Below are 27771 nucleotides of genomic sequence, written 5' to 3' on the forward strand. Positions count from 1 at the left end.
TTCACAATACTGATTCTTCCAATCCATGAGCATGGGATGTTTTTCCATTTGTTTGTGTCATCTACAATTTCTTTCATCTTGTGGCAATCATTCATCTCCTTGGTTAAATATATTCCTAGGCATTTTGCAACATCCTTGAATTCCTAGAATGAAACCCACTTAATCATGATGAGTTATTTTATTGATGTGCTGTTAGATTTGGTTTGATGGCATTTTGTTGAGGATTTTTGCATCTATGTTCATCAGAGATATTGGTCTGTAGCTTTCTTTCTTTATTGTGTCATTTCCTGGCATTGGTATCCAGGTGATTCTGGCTTTTAGAATGAGTTAGGGAGGATGCCCTCCTTCTAAACCTTTTGGAATAGTTTCAGTAGGACTGGTGTCAGTTCTTTCTTGAAAGTCTGGTAGAAATTGGCTGTGAATCCATCTGGTCCATGGCTTTTTTGTTTGTTGTTGGAATATTTTTTATTACTGATTCAATGTCACCACCCATTATTGGTCTGTTCAGGATTTCTATTTCTTCCTGATTCAAACTTGGTGGGGTGTACTGGGCCATTCTTGCATTGGTGTAAAGAAATACCTAAGACTGGGTAATTTATATGAAAAGAGGTTAATTGGCTTATGGTTCTGTAGGCTGTACAGGAGGCATTGACTGCATCTGCTTCTGGGGAGGCCCCAGGGAACTTTTACCCATGGCAGAAGACAAAGAGGGAACAGGCACTTCACAGGGCCAAAGCAGAAGCAAGAGAGCAAGGGGGGCAGTGCCTTACACTTTTAAATGAACAGATCTTGTGAGAACTCACTAACTATTGTGAGGGCAGTACTCTCTCCTTGCTCTCTTGCTCCTGCTTTTGCCATGTGACGTGCTTGCTCCCACTTTGCTTTCTGCCATGAGTAAAAGCTTCCTGTGGCCTCCCAAGAAGCATATGCTACCATGCTTCCTGTATAGCCTGCAGAACCATAAACCGATTAAACCTCTTTTCTTATAAATTACTAATCTCAGATATTTCTTTATAGCAAGAAAAAAATGGCCTAATACAGAAAATTGGTACTAAGGAGTAGAACATTGCTATAAAGATACCAGAAAGTGTGGAAGTGACTTTGGAACTGGGTAATGGGTAGAGGCTGGAATAGTTTGGAGGGCTCAGAAGAAGACAGGAAGATGAGAGAAAGTTTGCAACTTCTTAGAGACTGGTTAAATGGTTGTGATCAAAATGCTGATAATGATATGGACAGTGAAGGCCAGGCTGACCAGGTCTCAGATGGAAATGAGAAACTTACTGGGAACTGGTGCAAAGGTCATGCATGTTATGCCTTAGGAAAGAGCTTGTCTGGCTTGTGTCCATGCCCTAGGGATACGTGGAAGTTTTAATTTGAGAATGATGACCTAGGGTATCTGGCAGGAGAAATTTCTAAGCGATAAAGTGTTCAAGAAGTGACACGGCTGTTTCTAACAATCTATTCCTATGTGCAGGATAAAAGAAATGACCTCAAGTTGAAACTTACATTTTAAAGGGAAACAGCATAAAAGTTTGAAAAATTTTCAGCCTAACCATGTTACAGAGAAAAAAACATTTTCTTTTGGGAGAGGAATTCAAGAAGGCTGTGGAGGAACCTCTTGCTAGAGAGATTTGCATAACTGAAAATAAGGCAAGTGCTGATAGATAAGATAATGAGAAAAATATCTCAAAGGCATTTCAGAGATCTAAGAAACAGCTCATCGCATCACAGGCCCAGAGGCTTAACAGGGAAGAATGGCTTCATGGGCCAATCCCAGGGCCCCACTGCCCTGCACAGTGTTGGGACACTGCTCCCTGCATTTCTGCTGTTCCTGTTCCAGTCATGGTTCAAAGGGGCTCAGATACAGCTCAAGCTGCTGTTTCAGAAAGTGCAAGCTATAATTCTTGGCAGCTTCCACGTGGTGTTAAGCCTACAACTGTGCAGAATGCAAGAGTTGAGGCTTGGGAGCCTCCACCTAGATTTCAGAAAATGTATGGAAAAGCCACAGTGTCTAGGCAGAAGCCTGCTGCAGGGATGGAACCCGTATGGAGAAACTCTGTTAAGGCAGTGCAGTGGGGAAAGGTGAGGTTAGAGCCCCTTCCCAGAGTCCGCACTGGGGCACAGCCTAGCAGAGCCGTGAGAAGAGGGCCACCGTCCTCCAAATCCCAGAATAGTAGATCCACCAACAGCTTGCACTCTGTGCCTGGAAAAGTTCCAGGCACTTAACACCAGCCCATGAGAGCAGCTGTGGGGGCTGAATCATGTAATGCTACAGAGGCAGAGCTGCCCAATGCTTTGGGAGCCCACCCCTTGCAGAAGAAGTGTGCCCTGGATGTGGAACATGAAGTAAAAGGAGATTATTTTGGAGTTTAAGATTTAATGACTTCCCTTCTGGGTTTCAGACTTGCTAGGGCCTATAGCCCCTTTCTTTTGGCCAATGTCTTCCTTTTGGAATTGGAGTGTTTACCCAATGCTTGTACCCCCACTGTATCTTGGAAGTAATTAAATTGTTTTATATTTTACAGGCTCACAGGTGGAAAGGAATTGCCTTGTCTCAGATCAGACTTCAGACTTTTGAGTAAATGCTGGAATGAGTTAAGACTTTGGGGGATTATTGGGGAGGCATGATTGTATTTTGAAATGTGAGAAGGACATGAGATTTGGGAGGTGTCAAGGGCAGAATGATATAGTTTGGATGCATGTCCCCACCAAAATCTCTATTGAAATATAATCCCCAATGTTGGAGATGAAGCCTGGTAGGAGATGATTGAATCAAGGGGGTGGAGTTCTGGTGAATGGTTTAGCACCATCCCTTTGATACTGTCCTCACATTAAAACAACCAGGTCTCACATGAGTGAATTTTCATGAGACCAGATTGTTTAAAAATATGTGGTACTTCCCCCTCACTTGCTTGCTCATGTTTTGGCCATGTGAAGTGCCTACTCCACCTTTGCCTTTCTTCATGATTGTAGGTTTCCTGAGGCCTCCCCAGAAGCAAGCAGATGCCATCATGCTTCCTGTGGAACCTGCAGAACTGTGAACCAATTAAACTGCCTTTCTTTATAAATTATCCAGTCTCAAGGTTTTTAGTTAGTTTTTTGGAGATGGAGTCTCATTCTGTTACCCAGGCTGGAGTAAAATGGCCTGATCTTGGCTCACTGCAACCTCTACTTCCTGGGTTCAAGCGATTCTCATGCCTCAGCTTCCCTAGTAGCTGGGATTACAGGCATGCACCACCACACCCGGCTAATTTTTGTATTTTTAGCAGAGACAGGGTTTTGCCATGTTGCCCAGGCTAGGCTTGAACTCCTGGCCTCAAACGATCCACCCACTTTGGCCTCCCAAAGTGCTGGGATTATAGGCATGAGCCACTGTGTGTGGCTCAAGTATTTCTATATATCAATGATAGAACAGACTAACAAAGCAGATTACATTTTTTTTTATTATTATAATTTAAGTTTTAGGGTACATGTGCACAATGTGCAGGTTAGTTACATATGTATACATGTGCCATGCTGGTGCGCTGCACCCACTAACTCATCATCTAGCATTAGGTATATCTCCCAATGCTATCCCTCCCCCCTCCCCCCTTTGCTTCTCTTACTTCTAATAGTTTGTTTTGTAACCAATAGATTGAAACTGCCACAATTAATAACAATACATGAATACCAGCTGCCATTATGGGCTGTGTCATTTCTGGCAAGAGAGCTTTAATTTTACCTTTTTCTTCCTACTTATGGAAACATAGCAGAGTGCAACCGAATAAAAGTAAGGTTACTCCGATTTATTAAAAATATGTAAATTTTTATTGTTAGTGATCTAACCTAAATAAAGCTTAGCCTCTCAGTGGTTCTTTCTCTGCAAAGAATCACATTCAGAGAAACATCAGTCTGGGATTCAAAATGATTGGGAAGCAATTTATTCTTTAGTTCATTTATCTTGAAATGCTAAAAAGACCCTGCATTCATAATGCACAGGAAATATCATTAAAATAAATCCTTGTTCCTCATCTCTATTTTAGTTTTTCCAAAATATCCCCAGATGCCTCCAACTATCTCTCTTTTCATATTTCCCTCAACAACTCTCACAAGCCCACTCTAATTAAATTTTTATCCCTCTCCCTTCTGCTTTCTGGCTCAGCTCTTTAAACTGTACATCAATTTTGCTTGTCTTCCTTCTATTAATTTTTAAGTCTCCTCTTTACCTACATTCTGTAAAACAAACGGGCAGGGATTCAAAGTACTGATTCAGAAAGCAAGAAGCCTTTCTCTTTAGAAGTAGGGGCAGAGGGGGAGAGAGGAAACAGTTTTACAAATCTTATAGCTTAATATTTTTCATTCTTGTCATATTAACGATTTGTCATGTACCTTGCAAGTGATCTTGACACCTTGCTTGAGAACTTATGCTATACTCCTCCACCATGTAAATCTTCTACAACTCTAAGGCAGTATGAGAAAACCTGATGTGAGTAGCTTTATATTTCCAGCCAGGTAGTTTCCAGTACTCTTAAGGGGAGTCAGTAGTTTCCTAATCTACCAACTTGCTCCCCACCCTAAAAAATCTGATGACAGTTTTGAAATTGTGCCTAATTTTAGTTTACTTTGAGCTAAAGATATGCCCTACAAACGTTTTATTTTGTTAAAAAGGGTTATGACTCAATTTTTAAAGTAAATTTTTAGTCAGTCAGCAGAAAGTGTGATCCTTTTAGTTTAGAGGAGGCATTCTATGCCACTGTAACATTAGCAGCAGTTGGTCCCTAGATTGGGATAGTAGTATTAATTTTGAAGCTAGCAATTATCCTTTTAATAAGTGGGATTATTAGTCATATGTTACTTGTAATTTAGCTCAATTATAAAAATTATGCATGGTTTAACATATGAATACATAAGCCAGAAGTTATTATTCAAAGATGTCAAAATTTCATAGAATTAGTCAATCTATATAGCATTCAGTTTAATCAGAGATAAAGTCCCTCAATTTGAAAATTATAAAGATTATCTAACAGATTCAAGAGAGATTAACCAAAAATTTTGACTATTTTAAAACCTCAATTCAGTCTAAACACTATTCTAGTTTGAGCTTTTGTTATGAAAGTATGTTGGCCACGAAATTTGTTTTACAGACTTTTTATACAAAGCCTATTTTTAAATGCTTGGGGCCAAGTGAATTGAGCACATTTCCAATAATTCTGGGGCTACAGATCCTCTGACATTCTGACTGCTCAATCTAGATTAAAAACTATTGCTTAACAATTATACTTTTCCAAAATAATTTCAATTTTGGAATCATAGGTAAGGTTTGTACAAGTATTTGGATTCTAAAATAGATTTTCATTCATTCAAGCAAGGAAAACACCATGTAAACTTTTTATATGGAACTCTGATTAGATTCAAATTTTGGAATCATCATTTTTGAAAAGTACAATTGTGTGTTGACAGTTATTGTGTCTACATTCAGAGGAGAATCTCTTGGTTACATTGGCAGTTTTGATCTGGTTTTAATCAAGATTTCCTGGATGTAATTCCCATAAGAACAGATGAATGTGTACATTCGACAGAGTAGCCGAGTCTTCTAAGAGACATTCACAGGGAGATGAGTGTGAAACAAGAGCACTCTTGCAGACAAAGGCAGCCATGCAGAACCTTCCCCAGGCTATTGTGACAGTGCGCTTTTGAGTCAGGCTTTTAACCCTCCCACTTCAGGTTTGCCTCTCCTGCTTCTGTTAGGAGAGCAGTCATAATCCCCACCACAGGAAGGAGATTATCATAAAGCAAACCCTGTTGAAGCATACATGGAGCTACTGGAAAACATTTTTAAGCAGAGGAAATGGCAAAAATTGAGGTCCCAAGTGCTTGTGATGTGTGTGTATGTGTCAAGTTGGCTAGGTCACACAGCACCCAGGTATTTTATCAAACATTATTCTAGATTTTTCTGTAATGGTTTTTTAGATGATATTTATATTTAAATTAGTAGAATTTGAGTAAAGCAAATTACCGTTCATTATGTGGGTGAAACTCATTCAATCAGGTTAGGGCCTCAGTAGAAAAAGACTGAACTCCTCAGAATAAAAGGGAACTCTGCCAGCAGCCTGCCTTTGCACTCAAACTGCAACTCTTCCCTGGATCTCCAGCCTGTTGGTCTACCCTTGCAGATTTTGGATTTACCAAGCCTCCACAACTGTGTGAGCCAATTCCTTAAAGTAAGTCTTTCTTCTTATATAAATTAAGATATGTGTACTAACAGGATGTGGTACAGATCCTGTTGGTTCAGACACACACATGCATACACACTCACGAACACACACACATAGATATCCCCCCCCCACACACATGCAAGCACACATATCCTGTTGGTTCTGCTTCTCTGGAGAACTCTGAGTAATACAATGCCTAATGGGCTGTGATGAGCAAGTGAAAGGGTAAAAAAATCTAAGTTACAATAATGAAAGAAACATACACTTAATATATCACAGCAAAATAAACAGATAAGCCAGAATAGAGGTTCTCAAGCCTGACTGCTGCCCAGGGGAGCATTAAAAATATCCTGAGGCATAGGCCCTACCCCCACCACTAAGATTCTAACTTATTAGATCTGGGTGGGACCCAGGCATCAGAATATTTAAAGAGCTCCCCAGCTCCCCAAGTAATGCTAATCTGTAGCCTCATGCTATCAATCTTGCAGTAGAAGAATGGCCATACCTTAAGGCTGTTCATAAAGGAATGCTCCTCCGGCCTACGAAGAAATATCTGTAAAAAAAAGTAACTAATTGAAGGAACTTAAAATGAGAAAAATACAGATTATTTTGTATTTTTGTAAGGCAAACTCAATGCTCCATGAGAATACCATTAATTTATTCATTTACTCATTGAAAATTATTTATTAAGTAGATATGTGCTTAAACTCTAGGCTAGAGTCTGAATGACAAGAAATTCAGTAAAACTGGGTATCTGGCTTTTAGGGGCTCAAAGTTTATTGGTGTAGACAGATACTTAAACAACTACAATAGAAGAAATGAAATTCTTCTTTTAAGCAAACATTTATTGAACACTTAGGTGCTAGAGCCATATATGTATAATTTAAAAAAATCCCCACAATAACTCTCTAAAGTAAATATTATCCCACAGTTAGTAAAAGGTAGACTTAAGATCTACCCAGGCAATCCAGCTCTGGAATCTGTGCTCTTAATCAATGCATAGTATATAATTATGTATAGTATAATCTAGGATTATATAATCCCAGAAATTATGAAATTCTTAAGAAAGTTCAGCAGAAGAAGCCATTAGTGTACTTCACAAAGAACATACGATTAACTTTTAGAATGGTAACCTTATTCATTCCTATGATCTTAGGACACTAAGCAAGTTATTTGGGAAATCACAAAAAGTGCTGTGATACTTTGAGCATTGCTGTGCTAAACTGCAAAAAAAATTCTGGGAAACTCTGATTTTGTTGTGTAAGGGTCGTTTTCTGAGCATAGTATGAAATCTTATGGATTATATAATAGTAAAGTAGGAAAACATTTTGGAAAGGACTTCATCTAAATTTCTCATTTTGATATGAGGAGACTGATGCCTAAAGTGGTTAAGTGCAATCATTAAGACTACTCAACAAGTTAGCCGCAGAGCCAAAACAAGAACTCAAGGCTCAGTCTTGGTTTTAAAACTCATGTTCACATAGTGTACCCTCTAGTGGCCACTTTGTGCATGACGACTTAACCTCCCTTATCAAAGTTGAGTGTATCAAGGGTAGGAGTTGACCCATTGGTTCAATCCGACTCTGATTTTTGAAAATTTGGAATTGAGACCAATTGAGAGAAGGCTTTTTTTTTTCTTGTTGGTAGAAGGCTGTATTTGTAAAGCATAAGCTCTGAAGCCACAGGCTCGGTATTTTCCACACAAGGAAAGAAGATTTAGAGTGATACTAACTGCAATAGAAGATAAATCTTCAAATCTTAATAGCTTAACGGAATAGGTAGAACTTAACAGATAGCACTTTACTTCTCAGTAACATCAAGTCCATGGTGGAGGAGGGAGGTGTTGATGATAGGGCAGGGGGCATGCAGTTATTCAGGGACCAAGCTCCTTTTATCCTGTGGCTCCTAACCTCCTCCAAGGCTTTAGTTTTCATCGTTCTGCCGGTAGATTAGGAGAGATAGAAAGTACAGAATTTCATGGGAGCTTATAGGTCAGAATTTGAAGTGGAAGCCAGAACTGAGCTACGTGGTTACATGTAATGGCCCATGTGGTCTAGGTACATCCCCAGAAGAAAAAAAAAGAATTTGCTGAACAACCAGCCAATGCCTGCCACGTGGAAGAAACCAGTCGATAGACAGCAAGAGGAATGAACAGATGGACTGAGAGGAAGAGAGGTAAAATGGTGAGAAAATCTCGATGGCTTTCTAGGCTCTGGTGTCAGCCCCTTCCTGAGGCCCCACTGCATCCCTGCAGCTGGATTCTGTAAGACATTTAGGACATTCTGTATCCTTCTAATTCCCCTATTCTGCTTAAACTAGCTGATGGTGGTTTCTGTAGTTTACAACGAAGACAGTCCTAAGAAATATTCACATTCAGGAAGATTGTAACAGCTTGGAAGATACATATGTCTTCAAAATCACCCACAGTGTCTATAGAAATGTACTGTGAGTTTCATTTACTTGTATCTATTTCCGTAATGACATTGGCAGCCTGGAGATTAGTATTTACAATGTGCTAAACCCCTTCATACAGATGCTGCAGCTGAAGTCAGCATAAAAAAAAGCAAACCAAGACAGTATGAGCAAGCTGTGCCAGAAAGAGTTGGTTATTAAATCACACACATTGATTTATAGCTTCAGTTTGCCTTTACCTAAATGTCTAGTTATTTAACAGCTGTTATGAATCAGCCAGATAGAGGATTAAGAAGGACTGGGGGTTAGGGGAGAAGTCGATGAAAAAATGCTTTAATCTTGTGCTACAATAGAGGAACAAGTTGAGTCAGGTATCATGCAGTAATTTGGGTTCTCTGATGCTTCTTAAAGGGGAGTATTGTTCAGCTGGAACGTGAAACAGTGTAACATAGACCAGTAGGTTGTGTACATGTTAACCACATCTGTGAATGAGGTAAGTAATACTGGGTCCCAGGTAGAAAGCAATGTATCAATAAATATTGGAAGCAGCTGGCTCTATCAAAATGTTCCCACTCTCATTGGCTGTAAATAGATAATTGGCTTCAGAAGTTCGTTTGGGAACATTAAAATTTAACAAGAAGTAATTTAAGTTAAGATATAGGTGACCAAATAGAAATCAAGGCATAATTTGGTTAGGGTGGTTCCTTAGCTGATTATGTTTAATCTCCACACCAAAGTCTTGGATAAGAATCAGGAAGGATTTACCAAGTGGAAGTATCTCTTTGTAAAAATTTCTTTTACATGAGAATTCATAAAGGCAAAAAAGGACTTGCTGAGAATATCTGAACCTCTATCTATTCTCAGATGAGGTCAGGGTAATGTTTACTCTTTGTATGCGTTCTGCACACTAAGAAGAGCATAAGCTGGGTACTGAGGTGACACTCCACTCCTCGCCTCTAAAGATGATGCTAGGGCCAGATGCGGTGGCTCACATCTGTAATCTCAGCACTTTGGGATGCCAAGGTGGGTAGATCAGCTGAGGTCAGGAGTTCGAGACTAGCCTGGCCAACGTGGTGAAACCCCATCTCTATGAAAAATACAAAAATTAATTGGGTGTGGTGGTGTGCCCCCAAATCCCAGCTACTTGGGGGGCTGAGGCAGGACAATCACTTGAACCCAGGAGGCAGAGGTTGCAGTGAGCAGAGATCGTGCCACTGCACTCCAGCCTGGGCAACAGAGTGAGACTGTCTCAAAAAAAAAAAAAAAAGAAGAAGAAAAAAAAAAAGAAGCTAGGATGATGCCACTCCTTGCCTCTGGGGAAAAGATGCTATGCTGGTCCAGCAAGGATCCTCTTTGTGTCCTGACTTGCTTTCTCCTTACTTTATTTGGTCCGTGCTCAGACATTTTTCTTGCTGAAATCTTGGCTAAAATATGAAACTTGCACAAAGTATAACATCTTCATTGTTCCTTACTTGACACCTCCAAAAATTTTGCTTCCTTTTGAAATGTTTTGCAAATTCCTACCTAGCTCTCTTACCTGAACTTTCTGTGCTGTAAACTATGTTGTCTTTGGAGGCCGCCTTTTCTCTGTAGACCAGTACCCTCCTGTGCATACTGTGAAGGAGGAGACTTTTAAAGATGACTCCTCTCCTTCAACACACACACTGGCTTTGTGTTGTATTTGAAAGCCAACACATGGCTGCTCTCTTGTACAGACTCATATACCTTGCCTTAAAGTTAAAAACCTCCTCTCCATGTCTAGCCCCTCTCAACAACAGAAGCCTGTGGTTGCCATTTAATTATTTTATGCCAAACATTGAGCAGGACTCAGTTTTAGAAAAGCTGATTTAAAAGAGAAATACCACCTCCACCACAGACATTATCACCACCACCTATATCCACTATACTTTGTAAGTCTCTTTACAACTACCTCAAAAAGGTATTTGCTAAAATGTTCCTGTATGGATTCTCCCAATGAAAACAAGACCTGAGAAGTTAATGATTGTGTGATTTGTCCAGAAGCACACAGCTTCTGGTAGGCAGCTCTTTTCATGCTGAGATCCACTGCTCCTCCTTCCAGCTAAACATATTCCTCCACATGTAGACACAGAAGGAGAGGAGCAATTCCAGTCTAAGGGGCACCTTGAGGTCCTAAGTCTGTGATTAAAAAAGTACATAGTAGCAAAAATTATATGAACTACAGCTGTACCCGTAATTAGTTCGCTCTCTAGGCACAGGGCCTTTGTACAGGCTATTCTAGCAAGACGCAAATATCTGAGCACAGAGTAAGGCAAAAGCTAGTCAGGACACAGAAGAGGACACAGGCTTTTGTATAGGAATGCTTTTCTACTCCTGTCCATTCCACCTGGTTAACTCTTCAAATTTCAGCATATTCAATTCCTTTTTTGACCTCCTGACTTGTCCGACAGGGCAATTATATCCTTTCATAGCTCCATGTACCTCTCCTCTGTAGCACTATGATTCTTGTAATTATTTGTGATATTCTTTTTGATTACTGTGTATCTCTCTCAATAGACTGTCTGCCCCATGAGGGTAGGGACTCTGATTTTACTCACTGGAACCCCCCATTATAGACCTGTGCTAGGGATAAAGTAGGAGCTCAGTAAGTATTTGTTAAATAAATGCGTAAATAATGCTTTTGACATGTAACACAAGGCTATCACTAAGTTACAGATTCAGAAAGCAAAAATATCATAGAGAGAAGCATTCATCAAATCATACCTGCTAAAGATTTTCGCAGTGTGAATAAAAAGGAAAAGAGTGCAAACAAAAGATATTTCTCACTTGGTTGTTATTTAGGCGAAATGTTATCCCAGGTAAAGGAAGGGCAGAAGTTGGGGTGAGCTGAGGATGACTTTCCAAGGCAAGCCCCAGCAGCAGGCAGTCCTGCTGAAGCCAACCGGATACACAGGCTTCACTGAGTCTCCAGCATCTACGAAGCCTATTATAAAGCTTGTGTTAGGCACCAAGAGGTCTCTTAACTTCCAAAAGAATCTGTATTTTTATTAGAGATAGCCGGCCATTTTATTTTATTTTATTTTTTTACATTTTATTTTTTCTCTTTTTTTTTTATTTAATGAATTCTTTTTTTTATTATTATACTTTAAGTTTTAGGGTACATGTGCACAATGTACAGGTTTGTTACATATGTATACATGTGCCATGCTGGTGCGCTGCACCCACTAGCTCGTCATCTAGCATTAGGTATATCTCCCAATGCTATCCTTCCCCCCTCCCCCCACCCCACAACAGTCCCCAGAGTGTGATGTTCCCCTTCCTGTGTCCATGTGTTCTCATTGTTCAATTCCCACCTATGAGTGAGAACATGCGGTGTTTGGTTTTTTGTTCTTGCGATAGTTTACTGAGAATGATGATTTCCAATTTCATCCAAGTCCCTACAAAGGACACGAATTCATCATTTTTTATGGCTGCATAGTATTCCATGGTGTATATGTGCCACATTTTCTTAATCCAGTCTATCATTGTTGGACATTTGGGTTGGTTCCAAGTCTTTGCTATTGTGAATAATGCCTCAATAAACATACGTGTGCATGTGTCTTTACAGCAGCATGATTTATAGTCCTTTGGGTATATACCCAGTAATGGGATGGCTGGGTCAAATGGTATTTCTAGTTCTAGATCCCTGAGGAATCGCCACACTGACTTCCACAATGGTTGAACTAGTTTACAGTCCCACCAACAGTGTAAAAGTGTTCCTATTTCTCCACATCCTCTCCAGCACCTGTTGTTTCCTGACATTTTTTAATGATTGCCATTCTACCTGGTGTGAGATGGTATCTCATTGTGGTTTTGATTTGCATTTCTCTGATGGAGCTGGCCATTTTATACTGTTTGTGCCCCTAAAAAGTGATTTGGAAATTGGATTTCAAAGACAGTTAAACTAAATTCTAAATACACTAGGGAAGTGCTTCTTGACTTGGGATTCATGGAGCAAACTTCATACTCCAGGAGTTCATAAGACTATACTCAAAATGTGGTTTATGTGCAAATATAAGTGTTATTTTCTGGAAAGAAAATTCCAGAGCTTTTAATTAGATCACAAAGGGATTTATAATTTCAAAAAGGTTAAGAATCATTAGTAGGAGAACATATTGGAAATGCTATAGCAGATTCCTCTGTAAAGCAAAGACTAATTTATCTATATTACATATAATTGTTTATTGTTAGTCTATTGTTTTAGACAAAGCCATTAGACTCATTTCTATCTAGAGTAATATAGGCATATTCATGGCTCCGTGGAACTTGCATATGCAGGGAAATGAAATTAATCAAGTATTATTCACAGGAAATTTTTAAAAATTACATTTATGCTTATAAGGAAATATTCATTATTGTTATTACTATTATTTCTTAGACCAAAACTGATTCAAAATTGAAAACTATAAGCTAACCACTAAGTTATGTTTTATATTGAATATTTTTATATCTAACACATGAAAGCAATTTTGACTGATTAAAAAAATCAAGTTGAACAGTTATCTTGTGTGATGACCTTATAATATTTTTATGAGTATGAACTTAAGATCATTGAAAGAAGTGGGCAATTTTAATAAACTTTTTTATCATTGTTTTTATCTGGAGCTAAAAATGTTGATTTATCCCAAATCAAAGATTTTTAACAGCGTTCCCGGGATAAGTGAGGAACATAGCCCATCTTCCTAGATTAGCAATGTTTATTACACGTTAAATAAAAATATTTCTATATTCAAACACATACCAATGTATTGATGAAAAAAAATTGCATTATTTTTTAATACAAGCCACAAGACCAAGCAATTTAAAAATTGCAGTGGGTAATTTCTGTTTTATCCTCTTCACCCCAGAACACTGAAGACTCTTTGGATACAACATTGGTTGTTAGTAGCACTCTAAACATAATATTTTTTAAAAAGGTAAATCATTTGTCTCATGACCTAGAATGAAACTAGTACCATAATTACAAATAATTTTGTTTGTCTACATACAGAATTTTAGATTGGTGCTGTTTTATGAACAATACTGCACTTTTATGGTTATTTTGTGCAATTTTATAGTAATAGATATTTCTAGGTTCTCTGGTTTTCTTATACATGTTGATTTCTTGTTCTACAAACTACGTATTTGCAAAAATGCGGTAGAGATTTCAATTTGTAATCCACATTCTCATGAATTAATACCTATCCCCTTCTATTTTTCCCAAAGCTAATCAGAAAAGTTATTTTCTCTCTCTACAATACCTAACCTTTAGATACTTTTCTTTCATTCCACATGCAACCATTTAATCCATCAATAGCAATAAGAATGACAATGGCTATTGTTTGTGGAATATTTATTATATTCTAGGTACTGTGCTAAACTCTTCTGTATACGTGATTTTAAAAAATCCTCACACGTATCTTTTCTGGTGGAAATAATTTTACTTCACAAATGAGGAAACTGAGGCAATAAACATGAGTGACTTTCCTGAAATAACACAGCTATGTGTAAGAAATTGGATCTAAAACTCAGCTATGATTCCAAACTCTTAACTATTACCTTGTAATCCTATCAATTTTTTAAATCTTTAATGTCTCACTTCTTTTTGTAGAAATCAGTCTGCATTGTGCTTTTACACATAATCTTCTTGTTATGACACCTGAGGAGCAAGAAGTGGAGAATTCTTAAGCAAGGAGGTGGTCTTTGTTCTGCATTTGGAAGGAGCTAAGCTTACTGCAGGTGTAATGAAGGCAAGTGGATGTCGGAAAGCGGTACAAACTTGTGTAAAAGTAAGGAAGGAAAAGTGAGAGCTTGGTGTGCCTGGAGTGAAAGGTATGTGGTATGATATGCAGGAGATGAATGTGGTGCCAAGAAATTTAGAGGGCTAATCTATAACAGGGCTTGGTTGCCATGCTGAGGAATTTTGGAGTCTTAGTGATATGAGGGAGCCTTTGGAACCTACTAAGGGGGCAACTTGAGCAGGGTTTTTTTTTTTGGTTTGGTTTTTTTTTTTTTTTTTTAGGAAGATCATTCTGGCAGTGTTTCAGACAGTAAAGGGGACTGCCTGGTGGGTGGATGACAAGTTAGATGGTTTTTGCAAGAGCCACGGTGAGAAATGATCGGGAGCAATGAAATAAATGGCAGAGGGAATAGGACACTGGGGACAAAATTAGAGGGAAATCCTGAAGGGATCATTGGCATAACTTGGTAGCTAGTAGCCTCAGGAGTTTGAAGGAGAAGGAAGAATGAGGATGTCCTGAATATTTGAATGAAATTAATAACGTTTCCACAATCATTCTGTCATAAGTATGGACACAACTGTTGGCTTCCATTAAATTTAATGTGATTTCATTATTTGAAACCGATGGCCTCATTTAATTTAACATGCTATCATGCTAACATGTAAAAAAATTATGTATTCTGCAATTTTCAGTTATCATAAAGTCAGAAAAAAATTTCTGATGAAATTTTTCTGTCAAAAATAGCCAAATGTAGTATTTTAAAACAAATTTATTTGTTATAAAGTATAATAATATACCTAGAAGACATTATGATTGTGTAATAATATACCTAGAAGACAATTTACAGTAGAATCCAAATGGTGTTTATTGTGTGATCCACTGCGTAGTTGTTAAATGTGAGATCAATTGAGGGAAAAGATTGACTCTAGATTTTGGGGAATTTTTTATTGAAAGCATTTTATTAAAATAAGAAGTGATAACATTTGGATTCATTTAACATCCAACTGGACTGTAATCTAGTATACCATCCAGAATATGCCATGCTTTACTCAAGTTTAAGCTCTAGCTTGTACCAAAATTGAGGCAAAAGGGTCAAATAGAAAGTGACCCAAATTCAACACAATTGTCAACTTATTAAATGAGTGAGCATGTATGAAACAAATTTGTCAAACAATGTTAATTCTTATCTAGAAGGACTGGAGAAAAGAAGAGAAATATGGGCCTGAAATGTGGCAGAAAGTAATAGTTCTCTGACTGCATCTGGCAAGTTTTTCTAAAAGCTGATACGTTAAGAAAATGAAAAGTAAAGGCCAGACTGGGGAAAAATGTTTGAAATGCAAAGGATTTTTATCCAGAGCATATAAAACTGTTTTGAATGAATAATAAAAAGATAAAAACCCTAATTTTAAAAGAATAGGCAAAAGACTTGAATATTATAAAATAGAGGATGCATGCATGACCAATAAGCACATGAAAAGATAAATCCAAATGAAAGCCACAGTGATACCATTTCATACCAGCTAAGATGGTGAAAATTAAAGAGCCACCATGACAGTGAACAAAACAACGTGGAGCAACTGCATCTTTCATACATTACTGCTGAAAGTGTAAAATGACACAAATGTTTTGGAAAAGTATTTGGCAGTTTCTTTTAAACCTTCATCTGCCCTATAGTCTAGCAGTTCCACTCCATGGTATTTACCCAAGAAAAACAAGTAAGTGTGCCCATAAAACAACATGCGCAAAAAAGTTTATACTAACTTATTCATAATGGCTGCAAACTGGAAACAATGCAGATAATGGATATACAAATAATGATATATTCATACAATAAAGTACTAGATAGCAATTAAAGAGAACAAATAAGAATGCAACAATATAGATGAATCTAAATTATCAAAATGAAACTAGACACAAAAGAGTACATACTGCCTGGTGCCACTTATATGATTTCAAGAATAGGTAAAAATTAATTTATGGTGAGAAAAATCAGAACTATGATTGCTCAGAAGGAAGGGGGTTTCTTGGAGGAGGAAATTATAGAGATTTCTGTGGTGATAGAAATATTCTGTATCTTGTTTGGATAATATTCATATGGGTCTATATATTTATCAAAATTCATTTAATTATATTAATCTTTAGATTTCATTGTGTATAAATTTTACCTCAATTAAAATATATGCATTGGGTAACTCAGATACATTTTGGATATAGATGACTGAATAAAGTACATAAAGTCACTTTTTTTTCCAAATGAGCAGCTCATCAATAACAAAGACAACAGCAGCAAGAACAAAAATGCTAATTTCCAGGCTTGATCTCAAATCAGTCAAATCGAAATTTCTCAAAGTGGGCCCTAGGCATTGGTATGTTCTTAAAAGTTATATAATCTATTTGAGAACAACTTAAACAGGCCAATAGCTAGGCAAATTAGTAGAAGAGATACCTAATTTAATAAATTAAAATAATTGTTGTTATGGACTAAATGTTTGTATCCTCCCTAAATTTATATGTTGAAGCCCAACTCCCAGTGTGATAGTATAGTATTTGGAGCTAGGGCCTATAAGGTAGTGATAAAAGTTAAATGAGGCCGCAAGCATGGGGCCATAATTCAGTAGAACTGGCGCCCTTGCAAGAAAAGGAAGAGACACCAGAGCTCTCTCTTTCTACCATGTGGGGATACAGTGAGAAGGCAGCCTCAGCAAGCCAGGAAGACAGCCCTTACCAGAAACTGAATCGGCCAGCACCATGATTTTGAACTTCTCGGTCTTCAGAACTGTGAGAATATAAATTGCTGTTTAAGCCATCCAGTCTGTGGTATTTTCTTACGGCAACCTCAGCACAATAACATGATTGCCATGCTTGGAAATGAAAACTTGAGTTGTCAAAGTAGAAAATAAAATCAATGTTAACTGTGTTTGATTTTTTTTTTTTTTTTTTTTTTTTTTTTTTGCTTTTTAGAAGTTTATTTTAAAAGCAAGAAGAGGGCTGAGGGTGGGAGAAAATGAATTGCTTTATCCTCAGAGAGGCAGGTTCAGGAATGCCGAGGGTTGGAGAATAGAGACTTTTATAAATACATACAAATTAAAATCTCTACCCCATTTTTACAAATACGTAGTTTGTAGAACAAGAAATCAACACGTACAAGAACACCAGAGAACCTGGAAATATTTATTACTATAAAATTGCACAAAATAACTATAAAAGTGCAGTATTGTTCATAAAATGGCACCAATCTAAAATTTTGTATATAGACAAACAAAATTATTTGTAATTATTGTGCTAGTTTCATTCTAAGTCATGAGACAAATGATTTACTTTTTAAAAATATTTTTTATATATAGATATATAACTTAATAACTTCTGCTTTGCTATTTGTTTTTTTTTTTTTTTTTTTTTTTGTAAGGTTTCTTTTTTGGAGAGATTTTCACCTCGCTATCTTCTCTGGCTGGCTCAACCTGAAGGATCCCAATTTTGAAAGAAAAAGCATGTGATCAGCATGGGAGTTTCGACCTGATCTGTTTCCGACCTGGGCCAGTTCACCCCTCCTTAGGCAACCTGGTGGTCCCCGCTCCCAGGAGGTCACCATATTGATGCCAAACTCAGTGCGGACACCCGATCCGCATAGCACACTACAGCCCAGAACTCCTGGACTCAAGCGATCCTCCAGCCTCAGCCTCCCGAGTAGCTAGGACTACAGGCACAAAGACCTATTTATGACAAACCCACAGCCAATATCACACTGAATGGGCAAAAACTGGAAGCATTCCCTTTGAAAACTGGCACAAGACAGGGATGCCCTCTCTCACCACTCCTATTCAACATGGTGTTGGATGTTCTGGTCAGGGCAATCAGGCAGGAGAAAGAAATAAAGGGTATTCAATTAGGAAAAGAGGAAGTCAAATTGTCCCTGTTTGCAGATGACATGATTGTATATTTAGAAAACCCCATCGTCTCAGCCCAAAATCTCCTTAAGCTGATAAGCAACTTCAGCAAAGTCTCAGGATACAAAATCAATGTGCAAAAAATCACAAGCATTCTTATACACCAATAACAGACAAACAGAGAGCCAAATCATGAGTGAACTCCCATTCACAATTGCTTCAAAGAGAATAAAATACCTAGGAATCTGACTTACAAAGGATGTGAAGGACCTCTTCAAGGAGAACTACAAACCACTGCTCAATGAAATAAAAGAGGATACAAACAAATGGAAGAACATTCCATGCTCATGGATAGGAAGAATCAATATTGTGAAAATGGCCTTACTGCCCAAGGTAATTTATAGATTCAATGCCATCTCCATCAAGCTACCAATGACTTTCTTCACAGAATTGGAAAAAACTACTTTAAAGTTCATATGGAACCAAAAAAGAGCCCGCATCGCCAAGTCAACCCTAAGCCAAAAGAACAAAGCTGGAGGCATCACGCTACCTGACTTCAAACTGTACTACAAGGCTACAGTCACCAAAACAGCATGGTACTGGTACCAAAACAGAGATATAGACCAATGGAACAGAACAGAGCCCTCAGAAGTAATACCACACATCTACAACCATCTGATCTTTGACAAACCTGACAAAAACAAGAAATAGGGAAAGGATTCCCTATTTAACAAATGGTGCTGGGAAAACTGGCTAGCCATATGTAGAAAGCTGAAACTGGATGCCTTCCTTACACCTTATACAAAAATTAATTCAAGATGGATTAAAGACTTAAATTTTAGACCTAAAACCATAAAAATCCTAGAAGAAAACCTAGGCAATACCATTCAGGACATAGGCATGGGCAAGGACTTCATGTCTAAAACACCAAAAGCAATGGCAACAAAAGCCAAAAGTGACAAATGGGATCTAATTAAACCAAAGAGCTTCTGCACAGCAAAAGAAACTACCATCAGAGTGAACAGGCAACCTACAGAATGGGAGAAAATTTTTGCAATCTACTCATCTGGCAAAGGGCTAATATCCAGAATCCACAAAGAACTCAAACAAATTTACAAGAAAAAAACAACCCCATCAACAAGTGGGCAAAGGATATGAACAGACACTTCTCAAAAGAAGACATTTATGCAGCCAACAGACACATGAAAAAATGGTCACCATCAATGGCCATCAGAGAAATGCAAATCAAAACCACAATGAGATATCATCTCACACCAGTTGGAATGGCAATCATTAAAAAGTCAGGAAACAACAGGTGCTGGAGAGGATGTGGAGAAATAAGAACACTTTTACACTGTTGGTGGGACTGTAAACTAGTTCAACCATTGTGGAAGACAGTGTGGCGATTCCTCAGGGATCTAGAACTAGAAATAGCGTTTGACCCAGCCATCCCATTACTTGCTATATATCCACAGGAATATAAATCATGCTGCTGTAAAGACACATGCACAGGTATGTTTATTATGGCACTACTCACAATAGCAAAGACTTGGAACCAACCCAAATGTCCAACAACGATAGACTGGATTAAGAAAATGTGGCACTTATACACCATGGAATATTATGCAGCCATAAAAAATTATGAGTTCATGTCCTTTGTAGGGACATGGATGAAGCTGGAAACCATCATTCTCGGCAAACTATCGCAAGAGCAAAAAAGCAAAAACCGCATGTTCTCACTCATAGGTGGGAAATGAACAATGAGAACACTTGGACACAGGAAAGGGAACATCACACACCGGGGCCTGTTGTGGGGTGGGGGGAGGGAGGAGGGATAGCATTAGGAGATATACCTAATGTAAATGACGAGTTAATGGGTGCAGCACACCAACATGGCACATGTATACATACGTAACAAGCCTGCACGTTGTGCAGGTGTACCCTAGAACTTAAAGTATAATTAAAAAAAAAATATATATATATATATATAAGAAAAAGCATGTGAGACTCAGAACGGGCGAGAGAGTGAGGGCCCGGCACGCTCCCAAGTCCCTGAGCCCCCATGCTTGCCGCAAGGGCTCCCCTATACTCCTCACGGCAGCCATCGCTCTCTCGCCAAACAAAACCGAAGCCCCCAAACAGAAAAAAAATGAAAAAAAAAAAGATTTTTCACAGATGAAGAAGTTCACATTCATTCGATTCATTGAGCCTGCTGCTGTCCCTGATGCATGGCTGCCGGGACCTGGGATCTGTCCGTAGTAAGCGGCTTGCTGTCTGTAATATTCTCCCCAGACTGCATTGTAGTCTGGCTGGCAGCCTGGGGGAGTTCCTGGACTCCCTCCGGTGGCCACTTGGCGCCTGCTTCTTGAAGTGCTCTTCCCAGGCCTTCGTGTAGTCCTGCTGCCGGGCGCTTCCGGCTGCTGGGGCTGCTGGGCCGATCTTTTTGTAATACTCTTCCCAGGCCTTAGTGTCGTCCGACTGGCCGGTGGGCGGGGACTGAGAGGGCTCACCTTGAGCGGGTGGAGCCCCGGGGACCTGCGCGGGGCCGACGACGGGGCGGGGACTGCTGGTAGTAACGTGAGTAGTAGGCGGCCCATGTGGCGTTGGCGCCCGCGGTAGCCGCAGCTGCTTTGCTTGGATCGTGAGTAGCAGGCGGTTGCCACTGTGGGTAGGTATTGCCCCAGCCCTGGTAAGGAGGGAGCCCCCCGGCACGCGGGGGAGCCCAGGTGGCCCCTGGTTGAAGGGCCCCCTCGATAAGCTGCTCGGCGTGTTGGATCTGCTGGGGCGAACCCTGGATGATGAACGACTTGAAGTTGGGATCCCCACTGGATGGTAGCTGCCGGGAGATCTCTAGGAAGGCTCCAGTCTGCTGGTTTATGACTTTCACGTTCTGGCCACCTCGGCCGATGACCAGCCGGCGCTTGTGAGTGGGGATGGAGAAGGTCATCTCCCCGCCAGGGGGCCCCCAGTTGCCTTGGCCTCTTCCTCGGCCTCCCCGGGGGCATGCCTGGACCCCTTGGAGGGCCTGGGGGACCACTCCTGAGGCTCTGGAGGAGGTCGTTGATGATCCGGGCTGCGTGCTCGCACCTGTCTGGGGACCCCATTATATGAGCAATCTTCTCGGGCCCTGTCCCATCATCTTGCTTGAACTGTATCGGCACCCCAGCGTCATTCTGGATCTTCTTGATCATCTCTCCTCTCCGGCCAATGACCACGGCGACAGAATGCCTGGGCACCGGCACATCGATGCCCCCGCCAGTCCGAGATCCGTAATCATTCCAGTCCCCAAAGCCGCCTTGGTCACGTTCCCGGAGGATGTCCATCACCATCTGGCAGGCTTGCTGCACTTTGTAAGGATCCCCAGGGATCCGGAGAGGGTTGTCCACCTTCGTGTTCTGAGAACCATCTTGAATTAAGATCATCTTCACTCCAGCGTATTCCTGCAGCTGTTTCATGGTCTCCCCGCCCTTGGCGATGACCAGGCCGGCCTTGCCCGCAGGGATCATGTCCTGTACAGTGCCATTCTGGCCCCCGTTGGCGGTGTCGTGGAACTGTCCTGGGGGCCCCCCATGACCCCGAGACACAATGTCATCCAGCATCATCTTCGCTTTCTGGAGAGATTCTGGGGCTCTTGTCAAGGACACACTGTGCTTGGGTAGGCCACTGCTGCCTGGAGTAATCTGTACTTTGCAGGCTGAATCCTGTTAGATTTTGTCAATTTGTTCGCCCCCTCTGCCAAAGATCAGGCCCACCACACCGTCTGGGACCCTGTACTCTTCTGTCATTGAAGTCCTGGGGGATGATGGATGGGTCCAAGTTGAGAACTGATTGAGTCTCCCTGGGAAGCCAGCTTCTTGCTCTCCGGTTGATCTCCATCTTCCAACTGTCTCTTATGGCCCCCTAGACCAAAATCAGGAGTGCTGTTATTCACTGTCGTTGCAGCATCACCTACAATTTTGGCTGCGATCTTGGGAGGAGCCAGTCTACAGCCCCAGAGGCATTGAGACAGCCCAGGAGCCGGTCTGTTTCCTGAAAGGAGGCAAAGTCCTCCCATTCTACAGACCTCCACCCCTCCAGGCCATGGGGAGGCTGTAAATGCAGCTGAAGAGGTCAGTCCTAGCAGCACGTGACACCTTGTCATCATGCCTCAATATACGGTGGTGGGAGACCCTCTCCTCTTTTCCTCAAAGAGACAGACCACCTTTCAAGCCACCGAAGCTTCCAAAAACCAGTTCCTATACTCATTTTCCCCATTTCGCCCAAGTGCTCAGCCCTAGATAGTTCCCCTATACACTTTCCTGACTCAAGAGGAAGGACTGTCCGTCCCATCCCCACAATGCCCCTTCCTCCAAGGGAGGGAACGGAAATGGGATTGGGTTGGGGGCAAACACTGCCCTTTGCCCTGATATGGAGAGGAGAGTAAAGACCCTCGGCCCGGGAAGGTGGACCCTGCCTCCAGGCATGGCCTAAGGCCGGGTGAGGAGTGGGGGGCTGTCCCAAAAGTGTGACCTGGAGCTCCTGGGCACCTGAACACCCATGGGCTGCTCCTGGTGACCCCCTGTGTGCCCCTACCCCCTGCAGAGGGTCACCTCCAGGAGCCCACTTGAGGCACTGAAGGAGGGTCAGGCACCTGCCTACGGCCCCAACTATATTTGATTTTTATACCATGTTGGAAAGTTCACATTTCTACTCACTAAATTCAGCAGTTTGATTTTGCATCATAACCTAGGCTTTATTTTATAAGTTCTAATTTATAAGTAGCATATTACTTGGGATTTTAATTGAGTAATAAACACATTATTTTAAATGTGCTCAGATGCAGCCAGCATTTCACACTCATCTGAGTTTGCAGGTGTTTTACTAAACTCAAATGGCCTTTCTTAAATTCAGTAGAAACATGCTCAGAATTATAATACAACAATAATTTAATAGTTAAATATAAATTCATCAGTAACAGCACAAATAAATAGGTTTCCTCCTTAGAAGAAAATTAATTTTTATGAAAGTCGGAAGCTTGGTTTTACTTTTCTTTTTAATGTGGAATAAACTGAAATGTGTCAAAATCTCACCTTCATTTTTTTCTCAATAAATTAAACACCAATCAAAATCAGAGTTTACAGCATATTTGTTTACATTGCTTTAATAATTTTTAAATGCCAGTACTATCTTCCAATGTTTAGGCCAGTCAGTCAATATGAAGTAATCATATAGCTGTGATTACTGGTAGGTACATTCCAACAGAAAAAAAAACCTATGTTTTTGTTTTATAGGTTTATATGAAAGAAATATTTGCAATGCTGTCACCTTGCAGTTAGGAAATCTCTCTAATATATAATTAGTTTAAAATTCACTTGAGAAATGCAATAGTATTATTTAAAAATCAATATAACTTTATATTCTGTTCAAAAGGGTCTCAAATATTCAAGGAACATAAAAACACTAAAAATACTTTTAGTATTTTTAAATACTAATAAAAACTAATAAAAACACTAAAAATATTTTGGCAGAAGAGAAGCATCAAACCCAATTCCCATCTGAATGTTAAAAAATGTTTGAAGTTTTATTTTGTTAGTCTTTTCAACATCTTTTAAACTGATCATCTTACACATGCAAGAAACTATCTTAGAGGCTTTAGAAAATTTATGGATGAAACAGACTCATGGGTATGTGGCTCAGGGGAAATAAGATATATATACAAATAAACAAAATACTATTGTATGATCCAGGCAAAGATGGAATTATGTGAGTTCAAAGGAAGAATAAATTCTTTCCAGAAAAGAGAATCAGGGAAGATATCTTTGTGGAAAAGGGAGAATTTGAGTGTAGCATTGTGACTTGGATATAATTTAGACATGTTATTTTATTGAAAATGATTGGATGTTCCTCAATATCCATGCCTGGAGGCAGGGTCCACCTTCCCCAGGGGGAACAGCATCTTTCCCTACAAGTCCCTTCAAGCACCAACTCTTCTGTGTCTTTTCATCTTCTGGATGGACTACTTACCTCTGAAATATCTTAAAATCTAATATTCAGTCCACTCAACATAATCTCCAATTCATCTAGGGAGCTTCTGCTTTCATCTTCATCTTTGCTTTGCTGTCATTAGTATTTATAGTCTTTAATGGAACAACTTTGGAGCTGAAAGACCTGAAGTCAAGTCCAAGCTCTACTACCTAGTAGCTAAAAAAGCTGCTAAGTTGCTTATTCATCCTAACTCTCAGCGTTCTCATTTTCAAAGTGGTATATATTACCGATAGTTCCCATCTCACAGGATGGTTGAAAGTATTCAATTAGGTAACGTACAAAAAGATTGTAGCACTCTGCCTGGCTTAAATAAAAGCACAATAAATATTAACTTCTGTGTTGTATATCTCGTTATTACTATTTACAAGTCCATTCTTGTCGTATTTTCTTTCTTACTCACACTGAACTATATGATTGATCATTTTCAAGTCTCTTTTATTAGAACTATCAAATCTCATCCTCTTGTCCTTCTGACACACACCGTGTAAACATCCAGACTTGGATCAATCAAATGGCTCATTCTTTTCTGTTCCTACTCACAGCCTGCTGAGTGCTGCTGGATGAAATCACCCAATAGTGGGTTTATTGTGTTTACAATGTTATAGCCTTCCACTATCCTGTGGCACTTAATGCCGCAGGTCAATTCTGTGACATATCTCTGGCCAATTCTTCTCCTACTTAACTACTAAAAGCCTTTCCTATTCCTTTCAAGAATGACTGAACTTGTGAGACCCTCAGTCTCATCAGGGTACCTTGGCTATGAATTTGAAGAACCTTTTAGCAACCTCCTGCTTTCCTTCCACAGCAAGCTGTTCTATGAACACCCCATCCTTCCTGCCTCTCTTTCATAACTTATTGCTTACTTTAAAGGTGACACATTTGTTGAACTTCAGTCTACTTAGATCCAGTTATCACTTCTTAATTACTCTTGCTACTTGTAGACTGTTCTTTCAATTGCCCTCAAGTTTGAACATTTCTAAGGACCTCTTCTTTTCCACTTTTCTTTGCTTTTTGCAATTTCTCCCATTGAAGTCACAAGAATAGTTAAGATTCTATACAAGTTCTGTTATCAAGGACCCTAAATATTTCTGTCTTCATGTAAATGGTGCAATGAACCTAATTTGACATCCTCCTGAAATCATATTCACTCTTTAATCAACTTCATTTTGAACACTGAAATTACTTTTATTATATCTATAACGTCTTTTAATCACCAAAATCAATGAGTTCATCTAATTTCTCAGATATCACACCTTCTTCTGATCCTTCATCTACCTCCCTGTGGGCACTGATTTAGTCTTCTTCCCAGGTCCTTCTGCCTATGTCTCTCCTGATATGCACATGTTGCTTAGGCTCCATCCCAGGTTTCTTCCTCCTTATACATACCCTCCCTGGAAAGTCTCCTCTATTTCCATGACTTCTGTAGCCTATATGCTAAGACATTTATTTCTTATCCAAATTTATTTCTTCAGTTCATTCCTCTCTCCTCATCCAGGTCATCCTTTCAACTGCTGATCAACCTCTTTACCTTGCATTCCAATAACGGCTGGTATTCATTCAGCCAATAAAAAAAATTTAGTGAGTATCTACTATATACCAGGCACAGTGTATGTACTACAGCTATGATGGAGATCAAGGAGACAGTATAGATGGGATGCAGACCTACAAACAGGCAATATAACATAGTGTGATACATGCTATGACAGAGGTAAGTTCAAAGGAGAGGGGAAATTTACCAGTCTTGAGAATGGTTGCTAACTTTAACCCCATTCCGCCCCCTAGCATACCACATGGCACATATTAGGTGCTTAATACACATTTGTTAAATTAAGTGACATCAAAGGTAGAATTTGACAATGAGTTAGTAATACCAGGTGAAGGGGCTCAGAGAGGCTGAAATTATTTCCTAAGACTAAGAAATCTACAAAGGCTCAAGGGATAAAGTGTGTCTGGGGTGATCTTGAGGCAAGTATTTTGGAATAGCCGAAGTGGGACTCAGAAGCTCAGTATACATTAGTTTTCTTCTCCCCTTGTATAACTATTTTACATATATTGTCTCTTTAGGTTCTCAGGTAATTGTTTAAATTTGCATGCTAAGTATAATTATCCCAATTTTACAGATTAGGAAACTGAGGCTCAGAGGGATTGGATGATTTACAAAGTCCCCTAGCTAGAGTCAACTTCATAGTCAGTGTCAGTGATGTCACCTGCGCAGCTGCATAGAAGTTGTTTTTTGTAAGTGAAGTTAGATGGGACAAGGGAACATATGCATAAGCAGATGGGCTACACATAGTGTGTGCTCTTTCCCATCCCATGAGCACAGAATTCTGTTGTGGAATGTGTGAGGTCAGTAAAACTAAAAATCAGTACAAAGTAAGTGTGTCATATCTATGACTGAGCAAGCTTACTATTCAAACCAGAATTTGCTTTAAATGCAAAAACAGGGCAATGGTGTGCTAAGTAACACAAACGACAAAGAAATCTTTTATACTCATGTTACTTCCCTGTACGAGCCAATCCTTTATGCTGAAAATTATAACACAGAAGGAAAAGGAAAGATAGGGCAATGCACACTTTTTAAAAAGTCTTTCCTTATTTATTCATAAGTTGAAAGGAGAGAGTGTTGGCAGAATGTGAGTGTTCTATATCAAGAAATGAAATAAAACAGTTGAAGTAGTGCAGTGTTTTCACTGTTCTGGTAAGAATAAAATACATGGGTGTATTCAAACTAAATGCTCTTATATTTGCATTTTAAACTGGTATTTCTCAATATAAAGATATATGATGAAATGATAAAATTCATGCCAATAATTTAAATTAAAATCTTCTTTATTTAGAACATTGAATAACAAACAAAAACACCATAAGAAGCTGAAGATGGTCTGTCAAAGGAAGAAAAAAGCTTTCATTTTAGTACTTTTAATGGCACCCTTTTTCTACCTTTTTAATAAGGGACTCCACATTTTCATTTTGTAATAGGCCCTAAAAATTATGTAGCTTGTCTTGTCTGCAGCTAATAAATGATCAAGCTGAAATTTGATCTCAGGTTTTCAGCATCCAAATTACACAACATACCCTATTTCCTGTGATACTATGTGGTATTAATCCAGTGAGGTCTATGCATCATTCACCATTTTGACTGCCATAGCTTCTCTTGTCTTTGAAGGATGAAACTATATTAACTGTAGTGGATGCTGAATGCCCTCCCCAAATTTCCTATTCATGACTGAGACATTTATTGCTCCAGCTGCCACATTAGCTGTTGAAGGTTTACAAATGTGTCCCTGCCTCAGAAATGCCTTTGGCCAAAGAGAGCTCCTTGCCTCAATTTAGGACAATTCTGAAAGGCCATCCCAGGTCCAGAGCTCCCCAAAGGACTGACTGTGGCCTTCATTGCTACTGAATTGCAGATCAGCTTCTTTCTCTGCCAGTTCTTCCTTCACTCTCTCCTGGGTCTTACTCCCAAAAGTCCCACAATAAACTTCCAGTACACAAATCTCTGGCTCTGGGTCTCTCTCC

At 39.6% G+C, this 27771-nt stretch overlaps 1 protein-coding gene and 1 pseudogene across 1 annotated transcript in view; both read right to left on the reverse strand.

Annotated features, from left to right (window-relative positions):
* Positions 1-27771, reverse strand: part of MTAP (methylthioadenosine phosphorylase) — a 355183-nt gene that overhangs the window by 223855 nt on the left and 103557 nt on the right. The window contains exon 3 of the mRNA XM_054657984.2: positions 6700-6747. Within this exon, the coding sequence (XP_054513959.1) occupies positions 6700-6714 (15 nt within the window). The 5' untranslated portion in view covers positions 6715-6747. The remainder of the gene's footprint in view (positions 1-6699; positions 6748-27771) is intronic.
* Positions 17066-22369, reverse strand: LOC129136089 (far upstream element-binding protein 2-like; annotated as a pseudogene).

Source organism: Pan troglodytes, chromosome 11 (genome assembly GCF_028858775.2).
Source record: "Pan troglodytes isolate AG18354 chromosome 11, NHGRI_mPanTro3-v2.0_pri, whole genome shotgun sequence".
Taxonomy (NCBI): domain Eukaryota; kingdom Metazoa; phylum Chordata; class Mammalia; order Primates; family Hominidae; genus Pan; species Pan troglodytes.